This window comes from Schistocerca serialis, chromosome 1 (assembly GCF_023864345.2).
Source record: "Schistocerca serialis cubense isolate TAMUIC-IGC-003099 chromosome 1, iqSchSeri2.2, whole genome shotgun sequence".
Classification (NCBI taxonomy): Eukaryota; Metazoa; Arthropoda; class Insecta; order Orthoptera; family Acrididae; genus Schistocerca; species Schistocerca serialis.
The window spans coordinates 397,694,022-397,719,212 of NC_064638.1; the positions used below are offsets into that span (position 1 = coordinate 397,694,022).

Consider the following 25,191-nt stretch of genomic DNA (forward strand, 5'->3'; position numbering starts at 1 on the left):
AATTGTTATGTAAACTGTGATTCATTCTGCTTTTAATTTTAAGGATTATGGCTCTTCAAATAAGGTGGATGTGTTGCATCCTTGGCGTGTGTGTGTGTGTGTGTGTGTGTGTGTGTGTGTGTGTGTGTGTGTGTGTGTGTGTGTGTGTGTTGGGGGGGGGCATGGGGATTTGCATGCCCACATGCACTAAAAAGACAGAAGGTGGTGGTGGAGGACTGGGAGGTGTAGAGGAGGTGATATGAAGGGAGGACGGGAGGAGGAGGGAGGGACAGGCAGATGAAAAATGAAGGAAAGGGGGGAGGGGGGGGGGGGAGAAAAGAGGATGGAGAGGGTGGGTGTATGGAGGGGAAGAAGGGGGAGGGAGGGGAAGAGATGATGAGAGGGGAGAGGGAAAGGGGGTATGAAGGGGAGAAATAATAAATGAATCATCAGAAGTTACTGTAATAACATTTAAAGGGAAACATACCTGATTGTTCTTGGAACTGATGAACCAGATTGTAGTTTACTTTCTGAATTTGTTACATCATGACTGTCTGCAGGCACCTTCCCGCTGAAAACAGCAGTTTATTGAACATAGAGTACCTCAATTAAGCATGCAGAATATCAGATCATTTCTCTCAATTAATAATTAATCTTAAAAAGACCATGGAACACCCAGACTAAACATGGAATAATATAAATAAGAAATAAAACATCTGCCCATCAATGTGTACCTTCAACACATGAACAGCCATTGAAATCAAGCCCATACTCAGATCAAATAAAAACAAAAAGGGAGTGATACGTGGCTGCTTACAGAACAACTACCATAGCAACACACAATGAATCAGCTGGGACATGTCTCATTTTATTGTTTGCTGCTGTCATATTACTCTGTTAGTTCAGGTGCTGGTTATCATGAAAAGTTGTGAGCAACATCTGTAGTTGATAATGTAACTGTTGTGATATGTTTTTATTGTGAACTTCTATGTATGCTGTGGTTATTCTATTACACAAATTTTTTATGCTAGTTGTGAAAGTGCACAGAAAACAGATAAGGCTCTTATAATACAGCAAAGCAAACTCAGAACTGTACATTAATGGGGAACATGTAAACATTTCAGAATGAAATTACACAGCTGATGTTGCCAAAGCCATACTGCACACAAAAGCAGCGATGAACTGATAACATGATCCTCTTATTTCCAATTGTGTTTGATTGTTAATACCTCTGATATTATGATCTAATAACATTTTTGTATTTACAACCAAACTTGCAAAACTTCTTTAATCATGAAACTTCAAGTCTAATCTTTCATAAACTGTATAAATATATGGTGAGTTTCATTGTAAATCCTATTTCAAAGAACAATGCATTTGTCAAAATTATGATGACTGTGAATGCCTATCCCCATTTAATCATGCACCTTTAACTAGAACTTCAATGGGAATTATTGCTTTACCAATAGATAAAAGTTGCAATGTTCAAAAATTACAGCTTATCACTTTTTTACAATTTAATGAACAAGAAAGCATTAAATTCTTTTCTTTGAAAGGTCCATCATAATGTGCACATGTAGAGTCAAATGTTACATCAATGCTCCATTACTTTACCTATGCATGATATAAATTCCATTGAGATGGTATTTGATAGAAAAAGGTGGATACTATTAAGAAAAAGCATCCTCAGTCATTCTCATGAAGTATATTTCTAGAACTTAGAGCTACTTTATATTCCATACTTAGTTCTGTATAAGCATGAAATCCCTGACATTCAAACTATATCAGAACCCACTCAGAGTAATATTCAACCACATATCCACTGTACAAGTTAATAATTGGTTACACACAACTCACGGTGTCCCTCTCTGTTCTGTTATTCAAATGTTCCTAATAAAAGAAGTGTCCCTCTCAGTCCTATTATTCGAATTTTCCTAATAAAAGAAGTCTCACATACCACATTTTCAATATCATGAGAAACTGAACTAGAGATAACAGCTGTGATGGAGAGAGCACAATCATGTCACCACAGCAAATGTCTCTTGTCGCTGGGCTCTTGTCAGAACTGCCATCGGTACTGCAAGCAAGCACATGATGGGAAAGACACACAATATCAGCCCATTAGATCACAACCTAACTGTTGATGCTGAACACAATCACATGACGTCTCTCAGATCATGCATCATCAAGCTTTCCACAAGTCAGAGCCAACAACAATGGGCAGGAACTTCTGACGAAAGTGACTGCCACTCACAACTGCAGATTGTAACTGCTGCCAGACAGGCCAAAAAGTAGAAAATCACTCATCAGTTCAATGTTAACCAACAACTGATTAGTCGTCTTACCATTCAGTATAACTTCCTCAGCCTAGTATACATGAGCCATAGCTCCACACGTGTAGTTCTGGTCACCCCACATCTTGTAGCATTGAAATTAGCATAGGCACAGAAACATTGCCATCAGCTGTTTGAAATATGAAAAAAGATCACCTGGACTGACAAGTCACTATACACACCAGGAGACATCGAAATATTAAAAACCATATGAGGCAACATTTCCTGCTTGCCAGCAATGCACTGTTCAGGCAGGTTGCAGAGGTATTCTGAAGTTGAAGACAGTTACACAGGGTGAAATAGGGTCCATAGTGTGGTGTGCTATCATTTCTCACATGTAAACGAAACACTACCTCGTACTCCACTCACACAGATCCAATAATTCAGCTATGTACTCTGCCTGTCTCTACCTTTCACCACCTCCAATCAATTTTTATGAGCTGTGGGTGACAGCTAAGTGGTCACGCTTGAAAATGCACCCCCCCACCCGACGCACACACAGATGTTTGTGGTGTCTAAGCGAATTCATGGCATTCTATACATTTATAAGTAGGTAGGTATGGTTCAGTAACTGCTCATAAGTTTGTCTGGGTGCACTATTGTGTGTGTGTGTGTGTGTGTGTGTGTGTGTGTGTGTGTGTGTGTGTGTGTGTTGGGGAAGGGGTGTTTTCTGCTCATATTACTATTGTGACATTCAACCATTCATAATTCTGCACAAACAGCAGCTAGAAACAGTGTAAGGACACCTTTGTCCTCATTACAGATGACCCTGTCTCATCAGCAATGTGTCCCTTTTGCCTTTATACTGCCTACTGGCAGTACTATACATTTGTCCTCATGAAGAAAAGTACTAGGTAGTTCTGTTCTATAACAATTTATGTCTTCTCAACTAAATTTTCTTTTGATAAAATTTGTAATTATGTGCCTGATGAAATTTCTCATGTTCCAGAAATGAAAATCAGGTTTACATCATCTGCTATGATGAGCACATGACAAAATAATCCAAAGGTGACTTCAAGGTGGATGGGTGGTTTCATACAACACAACAGGACCTTTTAACAGCCAATACATATAGTTCAATAAGTTTCAATACTATCTTGAAATAGTGTGCAAAATTATCTAAACAATTGTCATATCAGTGCACTGCTTCAGAAATGTTATCATGCACTGACTCATAAGATGATAATCAATTCCTCAGCAATTAGTGTACTTTCTCCCTGTTACCCATGACAACAATAAACAACAAATAAGGCTATCCTCAAACTGTAAGCTGGTATAGATCATGTTAATAGTGGTCTGTTCTTTCTTTCCTCTGATCTTTCAAATGACTAACCCAGACAGTTATAGGGAAAATTAAATGAAATAATAATACACACCTGACAAAAACAGTGAAATACCCAGAAGGGGAGGAATAAACAAAATGAAACTTCATGGCTGTGAGGGTATGTTATGTTATTTCAGTGATCACAATGTTTAGTCAAACTTACAAAGAACTTGCGCAATATTAAGAAAAACAATGGAAAAGATTAAACAATGGAAAATCCATGTTGGAATATCAACAATATAAGGAAAAAGATAGTTTGCTACTACCTGTACAGATAACATATTAAGCTGCAAACAGGCACAACAAAAATACACTTATACATTAGCTTTCAACTGAAGTTTTCATCAGGAAAGGAAACACACTCACACCCATTCACACAAGCAAGCACACCTCACGCACACATGACCACAATCTCCGGAGATGGCAGTCATATGAGTGTGAGGGCTGCTTGTTTGTGAGAATGAATAGTGTGTGTGTGTGTGTGTGTGTGTGTGTGTGTGTGTGTGTGTGTGTTTGTTTGTTTTCTGATGAATGTGTGTGTTCTCGTTGTGCCTGTCTGCAACTGAAAATGTCATCTTTATGCTAAGTAGCAATCTATCTTATCTTGATGAAAAGATTAGATTGCTACTCACTGTAAAAATGACACATTGAGTTGCTTACATTCATGAGGAAAAGACTGTTACATATAAGCTTGCAGCCAAAGCTACCTTCAGCACTGAAAAATACACACACATTCTCATAAGCAAGCACATTTGACATACAGGATACATATGACCACTGTTTCTGGCCACGTAGGCCAGACTGCAACAGAAGCACATTGAACAGAAGCAACAATCCAGAGTGGAGCAGGGAAGGAAGACAGATAGCATTGAATGTTTGAGGGAAGAGGAATCAGCACTGCCTGGCAGAGCATGCATGAACTAGAGGTCTGCCAGGTGCAACATTCCAGGCTGTGGAGGAGGGCGGAGGAGGAAAATGGAGAGCAGAAAGAAGAGGAGCAGAGAAGGGAAAAAGACCAGTGGGTGTGCTGGCAGAGAGCAACACACAATGAGGAGGAGGGGAGGAGAATTGTGGGGAGGTGCAGGACCGAGGGGTGGAAACTGTTGGGTGGAAGGTGTGGAGAATGCAGATTAGCACAGATTAAGACCTGGCTGATTTCAGGAGCAGAGAATGTGTTGAAAGAATAAATCCCAACTGCACAGTTCAGAAAAGCTGTAGGTGGAGGGGAAGATCCAGATGGCTCGGGTTGTGAAGCAGCCATTGAAATCAAGCATGTTAAGTTCAGTTACATGCTGTGGGACATGGAGGTCCACTTTGCTCTTGGCCACAGTTTGGCAGTGAACATTCATCATTGTGGACAGCTGGTTTGTGGTCATATCGACATAAAAAGCTCAGCAGAGCTAGTATGTGATGTGGTTGCTTTCACAGGTGGCTTGCCCTCTTGTGGGGTAGGATAACATACGCTTGCAACTGCTAGTCTCCTACCAAAGGTGTGGGATGACACCAAGTGTTGCTGAGCTCCATTACTTCCCTGTATGTTAACAGCTCTCATGCCCATGCATGGTCTTGTCACTATTGAACACTACCTCTCTCAACGTCCTTCAGACTCCAAGCCCATTACCTCATTCCTCATACACCGTACTAATTATATCTCAACACACAACTTCTCCTTTGAAGAGAAGGTATAAAAACTCACTGACAATCGTCATCTGGGGTAAAGCAGAAGTACGAGGGTGGTTTGAAAAGTTCTCAAAACAGAATAGAAAAAAAGTACTTACATCACTGAAACTTTTTTATTTTTCAATGTAGTCTCCTTGTAGATTAATACACTAGGTCCAACGATGTTCCAGTGCCTTGATCCCATCTTGAAAATGAGTTTCCTCCAGGCTTGCAAAATAGTTGTCAACTTTGGCTATCAAATCTTCGTTTGAAGTGATTCTTCATCCACCAGGAAAATTTTTCAGTTTTGAGAAGAGATGGAAGCCTGATGGAGCCATATCAGGTGAATAAGATAGCTGTGGCAACAATTCATACCTTTGTTTGGGTACTTTTGCCTTGGCGACGGCACGTGTGCGGACGCACGTTGTCTTGATGGAAGATGACTTTCTTCCTTGCTATACCTGGCCTTTTTTTGCGTATCTTTCATTGCCATTTCTCCAGGAGGTTAGCATAGTATTCTCCAGTAACTGTTTGCCCAGTGGGGAGATAAGGAGATAATCTACAAACAGAATCCCCTTTGCATCCCAGAACACTGATGTCATGATCTTTCCCACCAAAGGAACTGTCTTTGCTTTCTTTGGTAGCGGAGAATCAGCATGTTTCCACTGCTTTGACTGTTGTTTTGTCTCTGGGGAATAGTAGTGCACCCAAGTTTCATCTGTCATCACAAACTGGCGCAAAAAATGGGCCAAACTTTGTTCCAATATGTCCATTCTCATGCGTTTTTGATCCAGCATCTAGAGTCGCGACACCCATCTTGCAGATAATTTTTTAATTTCTAATTCTTCAGTTAAAATATGATATACCCTTTCAAATGACATCTGGCAAGCGTAAGTAATTTCATGCACATTCAATCTGCAATCCTCCATGACCATTTTGTGCACTTTTGCATTGGTTTCTGGAGTAGTGACATATCTTCGCTGACCACTGCCTGGATCATCACCTAAGTTCTCCCGACCAAATTCAAATTCATTAGTCCACTTGGCAATAGTTGAATATGAAGAACCCGAGTCCCCAAGTGTATTCTGGAAATTGGCATGAATGTCCTTTGCTTTCATACCTTTCTTTATGAAGCATTTAATCACTGCTCGAATCTCGATTTTTCCATCTTCGCAAATCAGTACGTGGGAAGAACAACAGAGCTACATCACAGCCACAGCTCTCTTCCAAAAGCACTGGCATGGCACATGTTTACAGGAAACCGTCCAATGAATATCACTTGAACAACTTGTTGCGCTAGCACTGACCTCTCATGGCGATTCTGAAAACTTTTCAAACCACCTTCGTATGATTCAACAGCAACACAATGTGACACAGTTCATCCAAATGTAGCCATTCAAGTTGAGGTGTTAATGGCAGCCTAAGCCTGGGATGGTAACCCACTAGTACAGCTACTGCTAGTCTCCTACCAAAGATGTGGGATGACACCAAGTGTTGCTGGGCTCCATTACTTGTTCTCTGATGGCAGGTGCACATATGAAGAAGGTGCAAATGTGCTTGGAGTGCAATACGATGATCCTCCTTTGTGATGATCAGGCGCACCTTGACAACAAATATGCTTGCCCTTACATTCTCATATAGTCTGACTTGAGGCCACTACCACATCCAAATGCCCCACAAATCTGGATACTGCACAATTCAACCAGCCAGTCAAATGGAGAGTCACAGTGATGTCCCTTTAAAACTCTGTTATGTGCTGATAATGCTGTATCGTGGGAGTACTCAACATCTTCATGTCTTCCACAGTGATCACTCAACATCTGGTACTATTCACGCTCCTTATATACCCCACCAGTCCTGGTATCAACACTAAACAGAAACAACACTACTGCACTCTGGTCGCCATTCTACCCATCACAAAGCATTGCAGCTCTAATCAGTTACACATCCATCAATGATATGTACATATATTAAGTTCATTGACATTCAATCATATTTTCTGGGTGCTTCACTTTTTTTGTCAGATAATGTATATATGCCGTATTTGTTCAACATATTAAATATCCTCCCATACTAACTAATGTATGAGATCTCATATTCAGAACAAGATCATAACAATGCACTTAAGTGAGTATTTCATTAAAGTTTCTCTGTACATGTATTTACTCTTCATGTTTCATGTGTAAAGTGATCCATGTTCTGGTTAGTACCTCACACTTTGTTCTGCACCCTATGGATCTTCCATCTTCCACACTGCTCACTTATAAGCTCAACATGTTTCATCTGTATCTTCAGTCTCATTCTATCATTAATTCTCTGTTTACACCAACGCAAAATCACCTCCTTAAGATAAGGAAAACATCACACAGTTGAATGAGTCAACATTAGCACTCACCTTATAGTTCTTGCTTTCAATGATAGATGGGCACTTAAAAAAGCTGTAAGTTTTCTTTTTTTCCAGGCCACACAGACATATTTTCCTGCAAAATATATGGTCAATCAGACCAAATTTTCTTATGCACAAACAACACATAGAAATAATTTCTCAAGCCAATACTGTGTTTTTTGTACTCCACAAAATACAGGAAGTTTTTAAATATGAGCTATCAAGTTCGCATTCCTGTTTGTATGCCAATCAACTGATCAATACCTCCACTGTAATGCAATTGGTCATCTTTATTCATTACATCGTTTGTATTACAACAAGGATTTTCCAGTATCCTGTGAACGAAAAGTCGCAGTTTAATGGTTCGGAGTGCGAGTACTACATGGAAGTTTTTCCCTGTAGTACAGATTAGTAAATAAGTCTTCCTAACTGTTTTAGTATTTACCTGTCTCTCCTGATTGAGGTATATCTCCTGATTAATTGTCCAACTGATTCATTTAACATGCCTTCTTCTACTTCCATCTCTTTTCAAACACATTGTCACGTAGAAGAAGGTGTAAGTAGCTGAATTACAAACACCAACTTCACTTAATGAAGGTTTATTCAGCACTTGCACATACAAGAGCACAGAGCGAATTGTCTCCGGCGAGAACACACACAGTATATATACATCTACAGAACATTCCAGTACAATGATTCTTGACATTTGTGGATACTTCTAGAATGTACTCGAACCGAATATAGAAATTAAAATTCTACAGTCCAGGTGAGTTTTGAACACACGACCCTCTGTGCAACAGTTTAGTATCATAACCACTACACCTCTGGTAGAACCAAATGCACAACCTTCCTTGGCTACATGAATGAGTATATTTGTGATAGCTTTAGGTTTTATATTAAAACAGTAGCTCTGTTATTAGTGAATGCACAGCAATTCAGCGAGCCAGTAATATGAATAAGCCAATGATTGGAAATTCTATAATACGCAAGAGACTGAAAGTCAAATGACGATATGCATACTCTTTTGGATAACTGATTTGGTCCATATAAATACAATTAATGGATTCAGACATTTGCAAATGTCCACATGTTGCTTCAAAAATGTGACACCTATATGTCACCCAAATCAGCCTCCCAGTTACTTGACAGGATAACGACATATTTGGAAATCAAAGTGATAGTATGTGTTACTTGAACACTTGTATCAAGGAATATGACACTCATCCCTGTTACCACACACATTGTGATCAACAAGTTTACTACTATTTACCAAATAGCAGAAGCAATGAGTCGTCAATAGGCACAGACAAAAGAGAAAGAAAAGTCTGCAATTCCTTCAATCTCTTTCTCACACACACACACACACACACACACACACACAAAATATGTGCCAGATGGACACACAATGAGAGGCTTGCAGTTTCACAGGAGGGCTGGAGTGGGGTTGTGTTGTGTTGGGTGGGTAGAGGGAGAGAGAGTTGGAAGGCAGGGAAAGGGGGTCAGGTGGCTAGCTGATGGCTTGGAAGGAGGCAGCCATGTTGCTGGCTAGGAATGGGGAAGGGAAAGGTGGTAGGTGCACAGGTGGGCCACGCAAAACATAGGAACTGGAGCCGGTGAGGTGCAGCACAAAATGAAGATGATGTAGAAGCATGGATTCAGATGGGGTAACAGGACAGAAGAAGAGGAAACTTTTGGGTAGAGGGTGTGAGGACAGTGCATTAGATGCAAAAGAGACCAGGAGGAGTTTGGGAGAAAAGGATATGCAGCAAGGATAACTTCCAACTACTTAGTTCAGAAAAACTTGGCTGGGAGGAAGGATCCCACATGGAAAGGGTTATGGTGCAGCCATTGTACTCTAGCATGTTGTAGTCAACGGTCTGTTGTGTCACTCTGTTCTTGGCCACAGTTTGGCAATGGTCATTCATTCTAATGGACTGCTGGTGGGTGACCATGCCCACAAAAAATATTCTGGAGTGACTACAGTAAAGCAGGTATATGACATGGTTGCTTTCATTGGTGGCCCAGCCTCTGATGCAATAGGATAAACCTGTGACAGGACTTGGGTAGGATGTGCTAGGTGGATGGATAAGGCAGGTATTGTACCTGGATCTTCTGTAGGGCTATGACCACAGTGGTACGGAGTTGGGAATGGGATTGCATAGGGATGGGCCACGACACTGTGTAGCTTGGGAGTTGTGGAAAGGATCTTGGCTATGATGTTCTTGATTTCCAGACAGGATGATAGAAAATGAAAGACCTGGCAAAGGCTGTGGTTCAGATGGTCCAATCTGGAGCTATATCAGGTGACTGCTTCTTTGCGGCTGACTCTTGGCGGAAGTGCGAGAATTAAGAGTATTCCACAAACAGATTTTCCGTGTAAAATCCTCATACCCCCAATCCTCCCAACATCCTGAAGAATCAGCAGTAAAGGAGCACCCCCTTGTCATCCATTATCATCCTGGACTGTAACAAGCGAACCATATCCTTTACCAGGTTTTCTATCATCATGCCGGGAAGTTAGGTACATCCGACCCAAGATTCTTCTCACCCATCCTAAAGCAGTATTCCATTGCTGACCCAACTACACAACATCCTGGTCAATCCCTATGCAATATCTACTCCCAACTCCATGCCATATCACTGTGGAAGAACCAGGTGCAATACCTGCCTGATTTGCCTACCCAGCACATCCTACTACAGCCCTGTTATACATTTATCCTATCTCATCAGAGGCTGGGCCACCTGCAAAAACAGCCATGTCGTATCAGCTCTCCAGCAACCACTCCACAGCATTTTATGCAGGCATGATAACCAACAAGTTGTCCACCAGAATGACAGCCACCAAACTGAGGCCAAGAACAGAGTTTATCACCCAGTGGCATAACATGCTGCAGACCACAACATGTTCCAAGTTCAATAGCTGCTTCATGACCCATGTCATCTGGATCCTTCCTTCCAGCACAAGATTTTCTAAACACATCCTTCACTCCTGCAATCCTCCTGGTCTTAATCTTCACTAACCCACTGTCCCCACATCTTCAACCCAACAGTTTCCCCTTCCTTTGTCCTATCACCCCTCCATGTCATCTTCATCGTGTGCTACATCTCACCAACTCAAGTAACCTTGTTTTGCATTTCTGGACCATGCATCTGCGACCCCTCCCTCCCACATTCCTACCTGCACACCTGCTGCCTCCCTCCAACCCATTTGCTACCTGTTTCCAACCTCTCCTCCTCCCCCCCCCCCCCCCCACCTCTTTCTCCCTCTATTCACTCCACACAACACAACCCACACCCCTGTCCACTTACAAAATTGCAAACTTTGCTTTTTGTGTCAAGCTGGCACAGTGGACATGCACAGGTGTGTGCGTGTGGGCGTGCGCGTGCTCATGCCTATGTGCGTGTGTAGTCTAGCTTGCGAAGGATTTCTTCCAAAAGCTAACTAAGATTTCTTTCTTTTTGTGTGTGTGCGTGTTGAAGATGCAAAACTTTTACTATTTGGTGAGCGCTTTCCTTTAATCCTACATTAATTACATTTCAAAGAACTTTCCTCAGTATTATTTATCACTGTTGATTAAACGGGTTGCTGTAGTACCTGTAAGACAATTCATATTCAAATCTCATCTAAAGACATGGAAATGTCTCAGTTTCTGTAAGCAAATTTCCAATTGAATAAGTAATAAAGTTTAAGCAAATTGGTAGTAGTCTACAGTGTTACTATGTTTTGTGGAGCAAGTTGTGATGGCAACCCAAGGGGTTCTGGCAACAACTGATTCAATTACCGAACACATAGCTTGAATTGTAAGAATAAGTTAAAAAATAATCATGCCAACTCCTGACATTAATATATCCACATAATGCACAATGTATTTGGAAAAAAAAAAACAGGGGCTGTACTTCCCAAAGTTCACAAGATATTTGCCAAAACAGACAAAAGAATGTTGGCATTAAACAGGCAGCCATAGCCACCATTTGGATTGTTCAGTAACTGTAGATCTCTTCCGTGAACATAATTTTTTCTCATGATTCTTAAACAATGTGTTAGCAATGATTAAACTGCATTCGACATAAAAATTTTCCATGCAACATGCTCTTTCATTTCTTTCCTTTAGTCCAGGTTCCCCTAGTATTTTTTTTTCTTCTCTTCCTTTTCCTACTATTGAATTCTACTACCCCATCACAATTGAATTTTTGTCTCACTTAACAAACTAAAGAATTTCTTTGTCTCATCATACATTCTTTGAATCTCATCATCATCTGAGGAGCTAGTAGGCAAATACAGGATATAAACAATAGCCATTTAAAATGTACCACAATGGTGTAGTGAAAGTTGTGATGAGCAATTTGATATAAGACACTTGTGGCCAATCAAGCCAGGGAACAATCTCAAATAGCCTACAAAAGCAACCTAAGCTGCAGTGCTTGCCAACAACTTTGTTAAACAATCTCTGTATCGAAAGATTATTTAATATGAAATACATATACTGTATTTCTCAAGTGCAGCCATAAATATATGCATCACATGTAACGTTAAGGAGTTTGCTTTGTTTAGTGATGAGAAATTGCAGCTTTTGTACAGTATAACTCTGCAATTTAAATTTATAAGTCAGTTAACTTTTCTTTCTTAGGTGTGATGAAATGGCTCACTTAGTAACAGCACGAAATGCTGCATAGTTATCAAGGATAAGACAGACATGATACCACCACTTTTACAAATGGCCCCATCATTGACCATTATCGATACAACCTTGGCACTGGTAAAACATAAATGAGCAAGAAAAGAGCAACTTGTGAGAGCACTCATGTGCTGCACCAACTGACTTGTAAAGTTTTGTCCGGCATTTCATATTGGTACGATCATTATCAGGCTGCCACACAAGATGAATGGTCACCGACAAACTGTCTCAACAGCCAACATAATATTGCTGAGTCTTTTTAGGAAAACTGCAACAATTAAGTTTTGTCCTCTATTTTATATTGGTATGATCATTATCAGACTGCCATACAAGATGAATAGCCACAAACTGTCTCAACAGCCAACATACTGTTTATAATTTTCACAGATTTCCAGCCAAGTCCTATGATTTACTTGTGAAGTTTCATATGTGGTCCACACAAACACAATACTTGGAAGAAAATGCTCAAATGTGTAAAACAACCACCACTACACGTAAATATTTCTGCAGATCTTTAAATCAGCAACAGAATAACAAAAACACTGTAAAACATTGTAACATAAAATAAAATACCTACTGTTTCTGGAACTCAAGTCTGTCCGTTACAGACAAAAATGTATACTTTGTAATATTGGGCAACATGTGTTTCAGAAAATGCTTCTTTAGTGACTGCCATGTTCGATCCTGCAGCTGAAAAATAAATGGAAAAATAAAGAGAATAGCTTATATTTCAATTATGTAGAGTGATTTAAGGGTTGCTTCTTGACTAAGCTTTCAAATATTTACTGTTTGCAAAGTAACCAGCTAATCTATACTATTGAGGTTTCTAATCCAGCCCCTACACTCATTAAATTACACAAATCCCCTAAAGGGATCTCTAACGTATGTAAATGGGTCAAAGATGTAGATAATGATAATGGTGTCATTGTTGTTCTTACGGTTTTTATTGCTCAACACTGTAGTCTTTCATGTTCACACTTATAAACAATCACACGAGAGTGGTTAAAAAGGATAAAATATCCCAAATGTCTACAAGAATTAATACAAAAACATATCAGTCACTTCATAAAAATTTATGATGAAATAAGTGCAGTTCTACTTTATACAGCATATACTAAAACACTATAGCAGATTAAGGTGGATGGCCAATCACTCCATTAAATATGGACAGGACAATCACTCTGCACCTAAAAAAGTCTACACTTGTATTACGACAATTTACAAAATTTTACACTACTCGCCACACACATATCATTTTCATCTAAAATACAGTGCAAGTTCACATCTACACTGGCAGTTGCAATCTTGGAAGAATTCATAATGCATTCCATTAAAATGTCACATATTGAACCATGGGCAGCATTAATAGGTGGTTTGTCTCACCACAGAACCAGGAAACAAACACTACGATCAAGCAGTTGGTTTCACAGATCACAGCTGATTGTTAAGGACTTCCATCTACAATACTGTCCATCAGCACATGACATTCTGAGTCAACAGGAATAGTACACTTTCCTGAAATGTATTCATGAGAGAAGCTTCCCTGGTCTCAGTGTAAACTCGCTCACTTCCCTCAATTCAAACATTCCCTGATACACAGCAGAATGTCACAGCCTTTCCCTGGTTTGACAGCAAATAATAAATACCTTAGATCATTTTCTCTGCTTGGTACTGAAGGAATTGGAGTAGATGAGAAAACTAGTCCTTCTGTCACACCTCATCAGCTATAGTGCCTCCAGAATTGCATACAATTCTACGGCTGTGAAAATTTAAAAACTATGTGACAGGAGACGTTTGCAGGGAAAAAACTGAGCAGCCACAGGAGTATAACACATCAGAACTGCTTTCTTTTACAAAAAATTTCAACCCTAAGATTATTTTGGATCTCATAAGAAGCCAAGTAAGAGATGTGCTCTAACATTGGCAACACGTATCAATATACATAAAACTCACACCTAGAAGGTAGCTCTTCACGCAAAACATAACAGGCATCATTCACTAATCGCCATAAAATGCTGTTTCATGGCTGGGTGAGAACTGCATTCTTTGGAGGTGTCTACCATACAGAATACATTTCATATGCTTAGCGTATTAAAAGAGTCCCTTCCATGCTCCTAAGTACAGACAACAAAAAATACTGAGGCCTACTGAAAGAGGTGCACAAGCTCATTTGTGAGGTATTTATTTCTAAAAGCTAACTACTCATCAAAATTTAATGTGTTACAAACTCTTCATCAATGGGGGGGGGGGGGGGGGGGGGCGAGGGGGGGGTCCTTGTTCATGGCAAGGTCTTTGTACAGAGTGAACTACAACGCAGTTTACAGTATTTCATTAGACATCGTCTGACAACATGAGAAGAAAAGTGCCAAGAAAGGGGATGTTAACACAGTGTTTCGCTGGAACAACGTGTATACACAAATCTTACAAATCCACAGGAAAAGGAAGGGGGGAAGTTTGAAAGTGAGATGGACTTGTTTAGCGGACAAGGGAGCCAGCACAGTCAAAGAGAAAAATAGTGTCAGTGGCACACTTGGCATTAAATGGGTGCCAAAACAGCTGGGGATGAAACATTAATAAAGCTGCCTGATACTCCTGGTGCTCACTGAACTTCACTGCACTAAAATACACTACACCTCACACAGTAACCCAGGTGCTAATACCAGGGGGATTAACTGGGTGCCCAGCATCAGACTTTGTAGAGCTGCAGTCAAGGGAAGCCGCTACAGGGAATGCAGCTCAGGAAGGTGGCGTGGACGATGCGATAGCATTTTTCTCATTAACCAGACTGCGAAAAAACACAGAAACTGGGTGCGGGTGTGAAATCCTGCTGTCGGTGCAAACTCCGGTAAAGCGCACCAGCTGACAAAGCGAGCCACATGGCCCCCAGAAAATATGGCAGTCTGAGCACTATCTACAGCGGCAGTGAGTGTGCTGGGGAGAGGCAGTGATATCTTGACCGGCAGGCACTTTACTGATTTTCAGTCAGTGCAGACCATTGTCTGCTGCTATAGGTGGAGGCAAATGGAAGGCGTCACCTCAGTCTTATCAATCTATCTTAATCAAGTTACACAATAAATTTCTTTTGTTGAAAATATGTACACCCACATATCGAAAATATGTACACCCACATATCTAACTCTCTCCTGAAATAGCATTCTATATTTGAAGTCTTTGAATAGGCTTTTTTTTTTAGTTCTATAATTATGATCACGCTTTGTCCTCTTTTCCAGAAAACAACCAATTTAGCCAATAACAAATAAAGAGTAGCAAACAACATCTTCCGAGAGATCTCAGTAAGGTATCCCGGGACAAACAACAGATGCCACCCCCACAGCACAGTTCTGCATTCTGAAAATGTTATCTCTGAAGCTGAGTTTAGCCAACGATTTTGCAATTCATTAATTAGTAAATAAATTTAGAATAAACTAGTTTATTTATTTTTTAAATCACTTATACCTGTCATCTTGCATGCTTGAAATGTAGCTGAACTAATACACATCATTACAATAACTATGTGGGTTTTACCTGCCTCCTGGGGTTTCTTCACTTTATATCATCTGCCAATCCTTAGATGCTAGTAATACGGTGGTGATAACATGAAACTACAGCACTGTGATATTGTATAATCACAATTGACAGTGTGTCATACACCTATCACCTTATTAAACTGTGAAATGCCTTTGTTGGGAAAGTGTGTTGTTCCTTCATAACACATGTGCTTGCTAACTGTAGCTGAAAACTGTGTTCTAAATTTTCCAACACTCTATGTTCTTGTTAATAAAGAGACTGGATGAATTTACACTTACGTACCATGATATTTTACACTAAATGGATTTAATTGCTCAAAAAGATCATAAGGTTCTAATAGAAGTTGGTGAATGGATGACCAGTACAAGAGGAAGAAGAATATTTTTCTCCATAACACAAAGATGGAACTGATAAAAATGGTCTTTTTTTAATCTTCATACCAGTTCCACAAAAACATTAAAACAAATGTCAAACTGATTTGTGGAACAGAATTAATTACAATACCTTTTAAAGTAATGGTGTATGCTTAGCCCGTGTCAATAAACTGAATACCACAGGTCATAATATTCTTTGTTTTGGACAGTTATGAGGAATCTGCTCCTTCACTGAAGAAATGTGTGGCTGACTACAAACATGATCATACATGTTTTGGAAGTGATCCACATGAAGGACTTCCCAAAACATCTGCTGTTACAGACTAAAAGACTGAAAAAGTGCACAATATAGTCCTGGGTGACCACCAGTTAAAACTGTATGAAACAGTTTACGAAATATGAATGTTAGAAGAAAGAATAGGGTACATTTCGTGTGAAGATTTAACTATATGGAACTTGTGTGCAACATACATCTTGCATTTTTTGGATGCAGACAAAAATCAAGTACGAAAATAAATTTTTTAGCAATGTTTAGCTCATTAAAAAAATACCAATGATTCTGTGCATTAATCTGTTACTGTAAATGAGATGCGAGTCAACCACGTCATGCCATATATGAAATAGCACATGCAGTATTGGGTAGAAACTGGTGGCATTGCAAAAAGAAGTGAAGTCAAATTCATCTGTTGAATACATTATGGTTAATATTCCTGAGGTGCAAACTGATTCATCTTACTGATTACGTTCCAGAGGGCCACATAATAACAAGTGGATAGATACAAGTCTTCTGAATAGACTGGTTTGTAGGGAAGTAATCTTTCATCAGAATAAAATGACCCTGCCCCACATGTATTTTGAGACTGGAACGAACCATGTGATTTAAACCACACATTGTTGGAACATTTATACTATTTATCAAATTTGACAGAATCCAGTGTCCACCAATTCTCAAATCTAAGGCAATTTGCAGCTATCAGTATTGGTACACTATGAGTGAAAACTTCAATTTGAATGTCCTCAGTGCCATGGAACTGATACAATTTTCTTTCACATAGCTAGCACGCAAACTGTGGACCTGCGCTGTGCCTATGTGCCAACTATCGTTCATCTGCAGCTGAATTGTGGCCTGTCCACAATTTCTGACCACAGAAATTTAACTTTGGCATGAGACTATACACCGAGATGATAAAAATCATAAGATACCTCCTTTTACTCAGCACAGTGCAGCAACTCGACAAGGCATGGACTCGACAAGTTGTTGGAAGTCCTCTGCAGAAATATTGAGTCATGTTGCCTCTATAGCCATCCATAACTGTGAAAGTACTGCCGGTACAGGATGTTGTGCACGAACTGACCTCTCGATTATGTCCCTTAAATGTTCGTGGGATTCATGTCAGGCTATCTGGTTGGCCAAATCATTCACTTGAACTGCCCACAATGTTCTTCAAATAAATCACAAATAATTGTGGCCTGGTGACTTGACATCATTGTTTGGGAACCTGAAGGCCATGAATGGCTGCAAATGTCTCCCAGTAACTGAACATAATCATTTCCAGTCAATGACTGGTTCAACTGCAACAGAGGAGCCAGTCCATTAAGTGTAAATACAGCCCACACCATTATGAAGCCACCACCAGCTTGCATAGTGCCTTGTTGACAACCTGGGTCCACTGCTTAGTGGGGTCTGCAGCACACTCAAACCCTACCCTACCATCAGCTCTTACAAAATGACTCATCTAACCAGCTCACAGTTTTCAGCCGTCTAAAGTCCAACCGATATGGTCACGAGTGCAGGGGAGGCACTGCAGGTGTTGCACTGTCAGCAAAGGCACTCGCAAAGGTCATCTGATGCCATAGCCCATTTGATGCCAACTTTTACCATAGTGTCCTAATGGACACATTCGTAATACATCCCACAATGATATCTGCGGTTATTTCATGCAGTGTTGCTCATCTGTTAGTATTGACAGCTCTACACAAACACCACTGCTCTTGGTCGGCCATTGGCCAAAGCACTGTCCGTGGTGAAAGGTAACGTCTGAAATTTTGTATTCTCGGCACACTCTTGGCACTGTAGATCTTGAAATATTGCATTCCCAAACTATTTCCAAAGTAAAATGTCCCTGCATCTAGCTCCAACTACGATTCGTCATTCAAAGTGTGTTAATTCCTGTCATGCACCCCTAATCCTGTGGGAAATCTTTTCACATCAGTCATCAGAGTACAAATGACAGCCCTGCCAATGCTCTGCACGTTTCTACTTTGTGTACACAACTTACTGTCATCTGTATATTTGCATACTGTTATCCCATGACTTTTGCCACCTCAGTGTAATAGTTCACACAATCAAAAGTCATACAAAATAGCAAATAGTAATAATTTCTGATTTAATGATCCTACCATGTCTTTTGTTACAGGCAAGTGCAGTATGTTGGGTTTATGATCTTTCCCAAATCCAATCTGTTTATAGTTGAAAAGTTTGCCTATTCTATGTGTTTGTAAATTCTATGGTACATGGAAATCTTTTTTTAAATTGCAGATTACAATGAGAAGGAATAGATTTTTTTTATTGTTTTACCTCCTTTTGTGTAAAGGGATTTGACAACAGGTTACTTACAGATATCTGGGAAACTAAGTTGAAGCCCCGAAAGCCATTCTTGCGAAACACAGGGGTGGTGGAGACCACTGATGAGCCCGGGAAAGTAGGCTGTGTTCAGCCATCACCAGCTGTACATAAAGTCATTGCCTCAAACGATCAGTAATAATCATTCGAGCTTCCGAGCCTTTCCCAGAATTACACTGGAATACAGCATATACAAGGCCGAATGTGCAATGTGCCGCTACCATTCACCAAGGGGAATTTCAGCTTCGAAACTGCTACCTGTCTGGTCTGCTGTACTCGGTCATTGTTAGCCACCAACCTTGCAACCACTCATGAGAAAACTCAAAAACTTCTACCTCTGCCTTAATGAGCTGAACCGATGTTGTTTGGTGCACCATCCTCCCGCTGAAGTAAATGGAAGGCATGCTAACCGCTACTGCACCCAACTAGTACCTGTAAACAGTCATCGACATCTCTGGATTTCCTTGGTGGAAAGGCCGAACTGCTGGCCAACTCCATACTGTGCAGAGCTGCCGAGATATTACCCGAGCATACTCCTTGAATGTCCACGAGACTGCTCAGGTAATAAACATTCGCTGACCTGGGCAGGAACATCTGCTGTACATGTTATGCCAGCTGCCAGTGAACCAGCGGCCCACTTGACACCATTTTTTGAGAATGAACACTGCTGGGGTGAAGGTCTCTGAAGACTGCTGAGACAGTGTCAACATGTTCCAAGGCCATGCACTGCATTGCCAAGGGCCTGGGCACTGACACATAGAAGAAGACATGATTTTAAACTTTAAAGCAATAAATTATTATTCTGCTAATGTTACATCATCAGCGGCCAGTGTGCTGACCAGCCTTCTCCACCGCACACCACATTCTGTCATCTCAACAACAGTTAAAAAGTGACAAACAGCTGCCCACACTACTACTGTGTAAATGGACAATAAGAAAATTTTCACTTTTTGCTACCACAGTTTTGGTGGCCATCAGTGTAGCTATAAACCTATCACGGAGCATAAATGGCCAACTTACTATACTAATTAAATTTCTCTCTCCCTTAACATGTGGAATAATTTCTTTTATATCATCATATTTTGTTTTCATCTCTTTGTCACCTGTGGGGCTAATAGGGATGTACTGTGGTGGGTCGTGCTTTTGTTTCTATCTTGGCTTTGATAATTCATTCACCAGGCTGTTCATAACAGTGCAGCCACATTCCTATTACCCTGTTCATTGTAGACCTATTGCTGCATTACCCAAATCTGATTATGTGTTGACACCCATATACTCACCTCTCCCAAAATCCTGTTCTCCCTGACACTGCATTTCACTTACTCCTAATAATCTAACTTCAACCTACCCATTTCTCTTTTCAAGTCTCAAATCTAACTAAACAATTAAGGGACCTATATTCCATGCTCTGACCCACAGAACACTATGGTGCCAGAAGAAGTAAAAGGATTCCACAGCATTTTTTTATTATTCCTACTCTAACAATTATCATTTGTGTGCTATCTGATAACAACACAATATCTATAGTAAGCAACAACAAAAATTATATTCACTACAAATCATTAAGTGTGTACTATCAATTGTAACACATTAATTCATTTCCAACCTTTTTTTGTGCAATTTTCTTCCAAAGAGTATTTCCCAAAATGAGACCAATCTCCTTGTTCTCTACAATGCAACGAAGAATTTCTTTCTCTTCATTTCCAGAGAATGTTCTGCTGAATAATAAAAAAAATAAACAACATAAACATCTTACTTCAGGCAAAGCTAATATTATAAGACAAAATCTATAGGATTTGATTCTTCTAATGATGAATATTAAAGCACTCTAGGTACATATTCTGCAAAATAATGTGCATATAAATTGTAATGATTAAAACTTCATTAAATAAATGTAAGAATGGTACAATTTCTAGAAATTTAATGAAGAAGTCACATGAAATGTTAAACAAATCTTCTAGAAACATTTTACACAATTCAGCTTAAATGGAAACAAGCACATTAACCAAGGTCTTAAATGAAGCTATACTGGACCCAGTAAACACACAACCTGCGTAGAACTAAAACTAGTCTGAAACAAAAAGTTTGAATCTTATTAGTCACCTTAATCAGTTAAAAAAGGTCTGCCAGTAATAGAAATAGTACCAGTTTACTAAATGAAACACTGAGTGTGAAATTTCTAATTTCTTGGTGTCCAGAGGGGAACAAGCTAAACATGAGCAACAGACAGAAAAAGTAATTAGAATTGTTGGTTTAGTGTGGTTTGCACTTAGAAATATCTGTCACTGTTAACTTGGAGACAAGAGAACTAGCTCTTCTTCATTGTGTCATTTTTCCATGAAGTCAGAAAATACATTTATGTTATGTTGCACGGTACCACCAATGTTGATGTTTTCACTCACTAATTTCTCAACCAAATATGGATTAGTTTACCAGTTGTTGTTGCAGTATGTACTAAACCCTTACCAAGTAAATAATGAGCAAGTTCCAGAACAATTTGAGAAGTTATTGTCTCTTCAGAATAATGACTGCCTTAGATTGTGTGCTTACCGGTATAAACACTGAAAAACAGTATAACTAGTTGAGGCTATTATCCTGACTGACAAGAGGTACCATCTATTGGAGAAAGCAATACCTAGTAGCATTCTAACACAAGCCAGCCTGCATCTCATCATTCCCATTAGCCACAGAATGCTGCAGATGTATATATTTGCCAAACCCATTGGGAACACGCATGCCAAGGACAGATATACACTGACAGGGAAAAAAAAAAATCGCAACACCGAGAAGGAGTTGTGCGACATAAACAAAAGTTTCTAGGCATGTTTCTACATCTGAAAGATGAGGTATACTCAAATTTCACAAATCACATGAGAGTTGTGCTAATAGTGCCACTATGAGGATGCGGATCAGATTTCCTTTAAATTCAGAATTTATCAGTCGTGTGTATTAGTTATCTTTGAGAGTGGACTTAATGAGTTGATGTTAGTCTAGAATGTCTTTATGGCAACAAAGACATCATTATCAACACATACCGAGTCTGAACGAGGTCACACAATAGGGCTACGAGGAGCTGAAAGTTCCTTCTGTGATACTGCAGAAAGATGTGGCAAGAATGTAGCCACTTTACATGACTGTTGGTAGCAGTGGTCATGAGAATGTATGGTCACAAGAAGACCGGGCTCCAGATGGCCACTTGGCAGTACCGAGAGGGAAGACCTCCGTGTTCAGTGTATGGCTCTGGCACATCATACTGCATCTGCAGCAGCAATACGAGCAGCAGTTGGCACCACAGAGACACAATGAACAGTTACATATTGGTTACATCGAGGACAGTTCCCAGCCGGATGCCCTATAGGGTGCATTCCACTGACCCCAAACCACAGGCATTTGCAACTTCAGTGCTGTCACGCAAGAGCTCATTGGAGAGCAGGGTGGAGGTCTCTTGTGTTTTCTAATGAAAACTGGTTTTGCCTCAGTGTCAGTGATGGCCGTGTGTCGGTTAGGAGGAGGCCAGCTGAGGGCCTGCAACCAATCTGTCTGCATGCTACACACACTGTACTTTCATACTGAATTATGGTGTGGGGTGCAATTTCGTATGACAGCAGGGGCACTCTCAGGATTATCCCACGTGTGCCCTCACAGCAAATTTGTACATCAATCAGGTGTTGTGACCTGTTGTGTTGCCATTCATGAACAACATTACAGGGGGTGTTTTCCAACAGGATAATGTTTGCTGTAGTAACCCAACATGCTCTACAGAGTGTTGACATGTTGCCTCGGCCTGGTCAACCACCAGATCTGTCTCTATTTGAGCACACTTGGGACACCATCAGACAACAACTCTAGCGTCATCCACGAACAGCATGAACAGTCCCTGTATTGAGCCACCAAGGGCAACAGGTGTGGAACTCCCCCCCACAAACTGACATCCAGCACCTGGACAACACTATACATGCACATTTGCATGTGTGCATGCATCTTTCTGGAAGTTACACAGGTTATTAATGTAACAGCATTTCACATTTGCAATGGCTTATCTTGAACTTACATTAACCTGTAATCTTGCAATGTTAATCTCTTACATATGTTACCTAGACAAATGTACAGCCAATACTTCATTACTCTGCGTTAAGTATGTTTTGGTGTTGTGATTTTTTTTCACCCCTCAGCTAAAGCAGTCATGGAAAACATACAATACTTAATTCTTTATTTCAAACAGATATCTGTAAACCTGGAACAAACTATTCCAACAGGCATACTTGTGATGCAGAATATGACAAAATTTTTAGCTAATTGGATTATTGTTAGGTATAAAAAAAGTTATAAAAGGAAAACTGAAAAGCAGTGATCTATCTCACATCCAGCCACACAGAGTTATAGTAATACTTGGCAAAATTGCAAGTAACGTTAGAACAATGGAACAATGCACTCTGAACATAGTGCAACACTGGTATGATAAACAGGATATAAGTGTCAGACCCAGCAAAACTGTTGTAGTACTGTTCACAAGAAGACATATCCAGGGCACATAATGGAATCTTAAGCTCTTCAACAAAATTCTACCAGTAGACTGAAGTACCTTAGGGTAACCCTGGGTGTGGCACTAATCGGGATCTGTCACATAAATAATATATTTTCCAAGGCAAAATGTGCTCTCAAGTGCATTAGGAGGACTTGTGTAAAAAAACTAGGGTCTAAAACCAAAGAGCAAGCAGTTAAGGAATTCCAGAATCATTCAGTAATATAATAAATGCGGTAAACATGGGACCTGTTGGGGAAATTATGGTTGCTAATATAACAACTTCCAACTGATTCAATAAATATTTCTATATAACCTTTGGGGGGGGGGGGGGGGGGGGAGGGGTATGAACCAGCAGGAGAGAGAATCATAGTGCCGCTCAAGTAATGTAGTCTGATTTCCTAATGGGTCAGATGACTCCAAAATGCAAATTCCTTACATAAGTTCACTACAGTATTCCAGGTGGAGATATTCACTATCAGAGTATGCCCGGAAGAGAATTTATGTAGGTGTTACAAAGACTGTAGCATCTACTTTCTATCAGACAGCCAAGTAGTTCCGAAATCTCTTTCAGCCTCTGCAACAATCTCTTAGATCATTGCGGTATGCCTTGAAGCCCTTGTGCGGCTGGGGGAAAGCAACAGGGTAAACCTACTTTGTGTTCACGATCACCGAAGAATTAGTGATAATGAAGAATCTCATAGGCTGGCGAAGGTAGGTGCAACAACTCCATTCGTTGGAACAGAACCTCTCTTAACCATTACTAAGGTGATGGTACAATCTAAGCTACATAGCTGGATCAGGAGGCAACACATAGAATATTGGACTAAGATCCAAAAACAAGACTATGGCAAGCTAATGAGCTACCATCTTTTAGAAGTTCTGCAATCCTGGGCTTGAACAGGGTCAGGTCAAACTCATGGTAGGTCTAGTGACTGGCCTTGGAAACTTCAGGAAACACGCTCAAATGATGAGTTTAGAGAAAGGAGCAAGTGCAGACTATGTGGTATGGGGGATGACGCCGCACTAATCTACCAATGAGAATCACTATAGGCCAAAAGAAACAATAAATTTAGATCATTAATTCCAGAAGAAACAGATGCTAACAGAGATGTAGTAAAGGGACTCCTAATACTCTTAAAAGGTACTGTGGATGAATCAAATCAAATCAAATCAAACCAAATTAATATATGCTCCCAGGTACGCCTCACAATCCAATTTACGATTTCGGAATCTCTGTCTGACCTTGATGTAATCCATCTAGAGTCTTCCCTTGCCCCATGCATTTTCCAAGTATACCTACTCCTCCTCTTCTGATTTTTGAACACTGTATTCACTACTACTGGCTGGATTTTATTGCAGAACTTGTAAGTCTTTCTCCTCTCTCATCTCGACTACCAAGCTCACATTCTCATGTAACTCTTTCTTCTATTCCTTTCTCTATTACCTGTCCTTCATGATTATTAGATTATCATCTCCTTTGCGATACAAATTACCTGTTCACTATCCTCATACACTTCCTTCATCTCTTCATCTTGTATGTGCGACATCAGCAGGTTTGCATCTACATCCACATTTATATTACACAGTTACTTTGAAAATCACACTTAAGTTCCTGGCGGAGGGTTCACCGAACCACCTTCACACTAATTCTCTCTATTAGCCCACTCTCAAACAGCACACGGAAAAAAGAACATCTATATCTTCCTGTGCGAACTCTGATTTCCCTTATTTTATTATGAAGATCATTTCTCCCTACATAGGTCAGCTTCAACAAAATATTTTCA

General features: G+C 40.1%; 1 protein-coding gene across 6 annotated transcripts in view; it reads right to left on the reverse strand.

The window, feature by feature from the left end:
- The window catches only part of LOC126471670 (telomeric repeat-binding factor 2-interacting protein 1-like), a 196,281-nt gene that overhangs the window by 120,902 nt on the left and 50,188 nt on the right, over positions 1 to 25,191 (reverse strand). For 5 of the 6 annotated variants that reach the window (XR_007586363.1, XR_007586364.1, XM_050099882.1 and 2 more), the window contains exons 5-7: positions 20,489 to 20,600; positions 12,935 to 13,047; positions 467 to 550 (exon numbers count right to left, since the gene is read on the reverse strand). Coding sequence is in view for 4 of the 6 variants with exons in the window: in XM_050099882.1 (XP_049955839.1) it covers positions 467 to 550; positions 12,935 to 13,047; positions 20,489 to 20,600 (309 nt within the window). In the remaining 2 variants the exon portion in view is untranslated. The remainder of the gene's footprint in view (positions 1 to 466; positions 551 to 12,934; positions 13,048 to 20,488; positions 20,601 to 25,191) is intronic. The other variant, XM_050099880.1, reaches the window with a different exon arrangement.